This window comes from Ctenocephalides felis, unplaced genomic scaffold (genome assembly GCF_003426905.1).
Source record: "Ctenocephalides felis isolate EL2017-DRISC unplaced genomic scaffold, ASM342690v1 CF-g0.4_SCAFFOLD_00886, whole genome shotgun sequence".
NCBI classification, from domain to species: Eukaryota; Metazoa; Arthropoda; class Insecta; order Siphonaptera; family Pulicidae; genus Ctenocephalides; species Ctenocephalides felis.
Window position 1 is genome coordinate 38 of NW_020537040.1, and position 8,276 is coordinate 8,313.

Consider the following 8,276-nt stretch of genomic DNA (forward strand, 5'->3'; position numbering starts at 1 on the left):
AAATTTCCATATTAAAAACCCAGTTTTTGTAGTATTCATGATAAACGGGAGAAATTAATTTTAGCAAGTCCTTCATGTCTCTCAATTTTTTTTTGCCAAAGCTCTAGCTTTAGAATATAATAAAGACTAATGTATATTATTCAAACATTTTGGGCTACCTGGACTTTCTTACATTACGACTTTAAAATCCGTATCTTCATTATAGTTACATTTAAATTGTATTATATTGGTTTTGGACCTTTTTAACTTTATCCAGCGCATTTTAAGCCAATTTAATTGGCACCCTGTGATGGTTACTTTTCTGTTAGTGATTGATTGATCTAATGGTTTTGTTGATAAAAATCTGAAATGGCGCTTTCTTTTTACATGTTTTTATTATATTGTTGTACCAATCATCTGATGAAAAAATGTATTGATTTTTTCGCATGTGTGGCTCAATAATGGCAAATTTTTGAATCATTAGGTAAATAGCTATTTCTACTGACCATAAATATCATTTCAATTGACTTAGCTCTTATTTCTGTACTTTGCACAAGTTTTAATAAACTTAAGACAGTTTTAATATTTCTGTTTTGCCGGTACTTTAGTTTGTTATTTTTCAGAGTTTGTTTCCTTGGCCCACGAGACCCTACAGTTCTTTGCTAATCAAACATATTTATATATTATATTTTTCCTAAATTCTTATCCGTACTTCATGGATTTGATTCCGAAAACCGTCCCAGTCGGATCATATACGCTACAGAATGGAGTTAATCAAAATGTCTTCTGAAATAAATGACTTATTATTCAATAGTCAAAAAAATCCGTTTTACAGTGATAATTTTTATTCCGGAAAGTTATTAAAATCACAAAAAATTATGATCATACTTTCGCACTAATATCTCAGTTTTTCAAAAAGTGGAGTATATATATGTATATATATATATATATATATATATATATATATATATATATATATATACATAGAGAAATGAATAATACAATTTCGTTACATATAGTTAAAAGCACAAAAATTTCATTTATTGTTTTTATCGATCTTTGAAGAAAATGCGTGCATCTCGTGGTCGAAAAAAAGGTTAGGATTTACCTGTCACCATTCACTATATTTTCTACGAAGGCTGGCCTGTTACAAGATACGTGAGTGGCCAACAGATGAAGCAGAAGCAAACGGATGAAAATAGTGAATACAGGAATATCATAACAAATGGATCGAATGAGAAAACCATTCACACAAAATCTATTGAGAAACTATATGAGTAAATATATTAGAAGACACTTTTTTATGGTACATGAAGTGAAATTTTCTTACTTCCATTGTTCATTATAAAATTAACAATATGAAATATATTATTATTATTAATATTTCTATACGAATTATGCAAAGAAAAAGATAAAAAGTTAGATATGCAACTTATTTCCAAAGAATTAATAATTTGTATCTGATGTAGATATTGCGGGATATTTGTATACATCTTTACTAAATATTTTTATCAATGAAATGAGATATGTGCTGATTTTTATGTTTAAATTGCGTGTACGAGATGTATTATTGGGAAACCCTGTCACGCAGACTGCTTCCATTCCAAGAATATTTATTACTGATATATTCTGGCGTTCAGATTCAGAGGAACATGATATACATATATACACATGCGCAATTTTAGTTTCAGACGTATTTAATTGAATAATGAGCAATCGCCAGAAATGATGAAACTCGTATCAAGGAGAAAGCTGAATCTTATCTAATATATACGACTTAAAAAAGAACAACTTAAAAAAAATATTATCTTTTGCTGAAAAAGCAGTCGAAATATCTGACGTTACCAGAGAGTCAATAAACTTGTGTAAAATATTATGAATCATATCTATTGTTGATACATGCAAGTATGTAGAGCGTTGCGTAGGTTGCCATGATCTCATACGATTCGCACATACACATTGAAAAGGGCACCTGACAAAAGCGATTCTATACCATCGACACATACATGTGCATCACCACATATACTAATGCAGTGACGAAAATAGTTTACAGTGCATAATGGCGTTGCTATTATCATCCAAAAAAACTAAAGCCAAAAGAATCGAAAAGAGCAGTTAATACTAAAAGCACTTACATCAACAGACAAACAACTCATAATTTTGTCCGATATCCCACTGTAGTTTTCATTCGGCAAATCGTCAAAAATCTCGAACTTGTCATCACAACCACAAACAGATAAGCAAAGACGACAAACATCGTAAAACTTTAGGGGTACGTAAGACATATTTGATTGACAGAACACACACTTTTCATTAAAAAACGGACACTTATTTTGAACAATTATTCACATTTTACATTATTGTGTGTCGATGTTTTGTTTGAAAAGCGCACGTTTTTGGGGCAGTGAGCACCCATTACGCTTGTCAGAGTATTTTAATCATTGCCACTTAATTAGCGTTGCGATTAATGTTACCAGGAAGAACATTAGGCGAGAGCTTTCTTCGCGAGCGAACTATTGTTTTGGTTTACTAAAAGAGCAAGATTATAGAGAACTCTCGCTAATGTTCAGTTTACACTACTGTCAATTTTTACATGTAGTATGAGTGGAGCTGCAAGCACTGCCCATTTGTTGAATATACCTTCACGCTGTACACAGAACAGGACTATGCGAACATTGGTTGGATTCATTTACGAATCAAACATAATTTCTATTTCTATGCATATTGTAATATAGTGCCCCAACTTAATTAGTTTTTTTTTATATCAAATAACATTTTCAACATAGTCAATCGAATAATACTTTCATTATTAATGAATAGCATATTAGAATTATGTTTTTAAATCACTCTGAAAGTTTTCTTTTCAGACATTGAAAATTCAGATTAAAATACTTTACTTATATTTTTATAAAATGTCTTGTTACTTTTATTTTTAAAAATAATATCAAATAAATCTTACATGGAACTACTATATGGTTTGCTGTATCAAAATTGAATACAGTAGAACCTCGATTAACCGGACTAATTGTCGTCGATAGGCATCTGGATAATCCAATGTATGAAGAATAATGGTGTGTATTTATCAAAAATAACAAATACATACATAATTTTTTTAAATTGAAAATTTGCTTTATTTGACTTAAATACATACGTTGATTTTTACATTAAGATACAAATTGTATACATCTATTCTGGGAATATCATTATACTATCATAATATAATATTGTTTGCATATATATAATACATACATAAATATTAACAAAAGTCAATGTTTAATAAGAAATTAGCATTTCCTTATGTATGTACATATATATTTTCTTAGATTATATTACATGCATATACTAAACTGCAGCATAAATCGTGCAAAAATTCGAATTGTAGGTATGTACATACATATAAATCTGTCTTGGTTGGTAGTCCGGATAATCGCAAATCCGTATAACTGAGGTCTGGATAATCGAGGTACTACTCATAGATAAAAGAAAAGTATATATATATTCATATATATATATATATATATATATATATATATATATAACAAAGTCTAATAATATACATATATATATATATATATATATATATATATATATATATATATACTGTATTTATTTAAATCGATGCAGCAAACATTTACCTTTTGGATTAAATTGTACCTATTCGGAAATATAATACAATGTTCATTTAATAAGATATTTTATAATAAAATTAATGTAGGCAAAAACAAAAAAAACATAATATTTTTTTTAGAAAGGTTACATCCACATTATTTTCATAGTCGATGCTGTCTTTCGTTGTAGCATGAAAGGGAGATATTAGCAGATAAATCCGATAGTTTGACATATTTGTGTGATTGGTGTAATAAACTGTGTTTCTTTCTTATATTATATTCCTGTCTTTTATATGAAAATATGAAACCTAACTAAATTCATGGATATCTAAATTTTAATCATTTATATAATGGGAATTGTAAGTATTGTTTGACATAATTCTAAATTGCGTAAACATAATTTATTACAGAACATTTGACAAGGGCGTCAATCTCTTTTAAGTATCGCTTAGAGTATATATTTCTTTACAGAAGTTTAATGTTCTGTGTTTTTTTCGTATAATTTTTTCATGCAGAGTTTATAGAACGTACGCACAACTATTTGAACTAATTGTCTATGTTCTAATTAGTTAACTAACCTCAATTCTATAAAATTGTCATTTTTTGAATTCTCGAGATTGAATTCATTTTCACAATTTTTATAAGAATATAAAACGTGAAATATGTTGCCTGAATAAGTAGTAAATATAACTTATATTTCAGAGTATGTCATGTCAACACTCTTATACTACTTTCTGTTGGCGACTGTTCTATTGCCCACAATGCTGTTTTTCGACCTTTGGGCATGGCTTGGTTGGGAACTCTTCACAAATAATTAATTAAACGTGACCTATATATAAGGGTAAATAATTTTAGAGAAACATCAAATGATATATCATTGTACAATACTTATCATGATCTAGTCGATTCAGACACTGTCATTTTCTATTGCAGGTGTTTTACATTTTTTCTTTTATTGCCTCTGTTAAGATATTTGACATTGATAGTGAAAAATGGCATCCGGTGATGGAATTGATGCTATAGAATTAGCGAATTCAGAATCATTCAAGAATCTGCAAGAGAACAATATGTCCAAGGTGCAGATAGGTGATGAAAACCATGCTGCTGAACCAAAGTCTATGATGACCTTAGAATCAGGTGCTGCTCAAATTGGGCGTTCTGTAGGCATGCGTGATAAAGAAAGAAAAATTGGTCACAGAAGAGTTGGTGTTGGTGGTGAAATTACTTATAAAAAAATTCAAACAACTCAGATTATGGGCTCTATCCAGCTAGGCATTCAGCATGCAGTTGGTAGTTTAGCTTCTAAGCCTGAAAGAGATTTGCTAATGCAGGACTTCATGACCCTGGAGAGCACCAATTTTCCTCATGAAGGTTCAAATCATACTCCTGCTCATCATTATTCTGAATTTAGATTTAAAAATTATGCTCCTATTGCATTTCGTTATTTTCGTGATCTTTTTGGTATCCAGCCAGATGACTATTTAATGTCTATGTGTTCAGCTCCCCTTAGAGAGCTTTCAAATCCGGGTGCGAGTGGTTCAATCTTTTATTTAACAGAGGATGATGAATTTATTATAAAAACAGTACAACATAAAGAAGGAGAGTTTTTACAAAAATTGCTTCCAGGATATTACATGAACCTTAACCAGAATCCGAGGACATTATTACCAAAGTTTTTTGGTCTTTATTGCTATCAATGCAATAGTAAAAATGTTCGTCTTGTCGCAATGAATAATCTGCTACCTAGTTCAATAAAGCTCCATCAAAAATATGATTTAAAAGGTTCTACATATAAAAGAAAAGCCTCTAAATTGGAACGTAACAAAAAGTCACCGACATTCAAGGATTTGGACTTTATGGAACAGCATCCGGAAGGATTATTGTTAGAAGCTGATACGTACAATGCATTGGTAAAAACTATACAAAGGGATTGTAGGGTCTTGGAGAGTTTCAAAATTATGGATTATTCTCTTCTGTTAGCCATACATAACTTAGATACAGCTTTGATGGAAAAGTCTGAAGTTGGGCAGCAGGTGCAGAATAATCGTGCTGACGAATCTGATTATGAGGAAGGTGCATCTGATAATCCAGACTCTTTAATTCAACATGAAAGAACTCGTGAAGGATTGAATCGCTCCAAATCTATTAACAGGCAAAGGCTAGTAGCCCACTCTACAGCTATGGAAAGCATTCAAGCAGAATGTGAACCAATTTATGAAGAGGAAGATGTACCTCCTGGCGGTATTCCTGCACGCACAGCAAAAGGTGAAAGATTATTATTATTTATTGGAATAATAGATATTCTTCAATCATATCGTTTAAAGAAGAAACTCGAACATACCTGGAAGAGTATAATACATGATGGAGACACAGTTTCTGTACACCGCCCTGGGTTCTATGCTCAGAGATTTCAAGATTTCATGGCTAAAACTGTATTCAAGAAATTACCATCACCATTGAAGCATTCACCATCCAAACGCAAGAGCATCACACGAGGTCAGAGACCAGTGGAAGGGGATGGTGAAGCTGAAAACAGGCGACCCTGGCATAGTAACACATTTTCTGGAAGTCGCAATAATGGACCTGGTACATCTAGATCGTCTGGTCGTAGTTTCCAATCAGGAAATGCCCCTTCCTGCAGTTCTAGTTCTTCTACACCTCCACCTGCATTTGATGATGTAATGCATTCAACGAGTCATGGCCCTGCAGATTCTGCAGATCTTAGGAGAACTTTAGTTACCATTACTAGGATATCACACAAAGATGATTCAGTTTGTACTTCTGAGGTGCGTTTGGATACAAGAAGTAACTTATCAGTTGACAATGCTGGTAGAACTCACAATTGGACACCATCTGCTTCTACACCAAGAGGATCTACTCCCACTTGGACTGAAGGGACACCTAGCTTTACAGAGTCCAGCAGTAGCGGTGAGACCCCATACCCTTCATCCCCTTTGCATACAGATGGTGGTAAGGACTCGGTGGAAGATACTATCACTACTCTTAATACAATGGTGAGTAATTTACAGTCTATAAGGCTATAGGCCTAGGATTATGGTTGATAAATGCATTTACCCTCTTTAATAGCATTTATTATCCAAATATGGATTGAAATTTGATAAGTCAGTCAAAACTTAATGTTACAGTCTTGTATGACTATTCATAACAAGCATTATTATCATATTTGTTATGAAAATTTTTATAATAATTTATTTGTTTTAGATATTTTGACTTTTTTTAAATTGACATTTTCTTTTTCTGGTTCAAAATGAAATGCAATGCTTGATGTATTTCAGTACTTGAGTTCATAAGGATGCATTAAATTAGGTAAAGGAATTTGCTGAGGTATTTTTGTCACGGATTTAGATTTCATAATTATAGAAATTATTGTTTTTGGCAATGAATAACTTTTGAAAGAACAAAAGTCTTCTTAAATTACAACTGCATTACATTTCAAACAGAAGCAATATTTCAAAATTATGCTGTTGCTAGCAAAAGTTTTGCATAGATAAATCATAATAATTCTATTATCATTGAATAATTTTAATACTACTATATCAATTTAAAGACTGTAAAGTGTAAGTGGAGGCTTTTGACTTTCATTGACAAAGCTTAGTCTATTATTATAAAGAGATTGCAGTATACCTTCTTATATAGATGACTATCAAAAGAATATTTGCGATCCATAAAAGTATTCATTTCATGTGTATGTGGTTAATTCACATATTAGAAACTATAAATGTAACCATAGTCCTACCAAATTAATTTTTGTTATTGTATGGTAATCCTTGTTTAATACATAATGGCTATTAACAAATTGGAGCATCTGTATTAATGGTTTAGTGATTGAAACTTGCTTATTCAGATGAAACTTTAATCACTGCGTTGCATTTGCTATTAGTCGAATTGTTTGCATTATATTGTTGTTATGTGCATTACTAACAATGACTATATAAATTTACTTAACATAAATTAATTCTGGAACTAATAATTAACTTAATTGACTATTCTTTTATAATGAACTGCTGATACAAGCATTTTTGTATTTACTTCGGTTACCTATAACAGATGAAGAATGAGGTCATCATTCAAATGCCACACTGTGATAAATAAAAAATGAAAAATCAAGTTGCTTATGGAATCGTAATTCAGAAAACAAAAATCATTTAAAATGACTGGTGTGATATATGGCTGGATTCAACATTGTTCAATTGTTTTATTATAAGTTTATTTGAAATTATATAAATAATTGAATTTCTCTGTTTATCAAAATAATGTTTTAAAAACATTTATAGAATTCGTATGCTATGGTTTGTTGTAGCTTTAACTATATAATACATATGCATCAACTTATATGTAATAACAAGGAGGATTGAGTTTATGAAAAATAATATATTGATGTAAGTAATATACAATGTAATAGCGAATTTGGTATGTAATATTTAATGTATATTTTATATATTTTTATAACTTTTTACAATTTGTTATTGTATGTTTATTTATGAAAATGGTCAAAAACATTGTATCATAATATTAGTTAATTTTGACAATTTAAGGCACCTATTATCACATTTTTTATACTATATTAACTTGTATCATATCATATGAAAGGTGTGATAATAAATGTTTATTACATTTAATTAATTATTATACTATTTTGTCCACTACACTACACAAAATATTTTATTT

At 30.4% G+C, this 8,276-nt stretch overlaps 1 protein-coding gene across 1 annotated transcript; it reads left to right on the top strand.

The window, feature by feature from the left end:
* The first annotated feature begins 3,811 nt into the window (after positions 1-3,811).
* LOC113365320 (phosphatidylinositol 4-phosphate 5-kinase type-1 alpha-like) lies at positions 3,812-7,953 on the top strand. The gene is made up of 4 exons (XM_026606899.1): positions 3,812-3,946; positions 4,290-4,428; positions 4,521-6,601; positions 7,656-7,953. Exons 3-4 carry the CDS (start codon positions 4,580-4,582, stop codon positions 7,698-7,700), a joined length of 2,067 nt encoding a protein of 688 aa, XP_026462684.1. The 5' UTR covers positions 3,812-3,946; positions 4,290-4,428; positions 4,521-4,579; the 3' UTR covers positions 7,701-7,953.
* Positions 7,954-8,276: the final 323 nt, after the last annotated feature.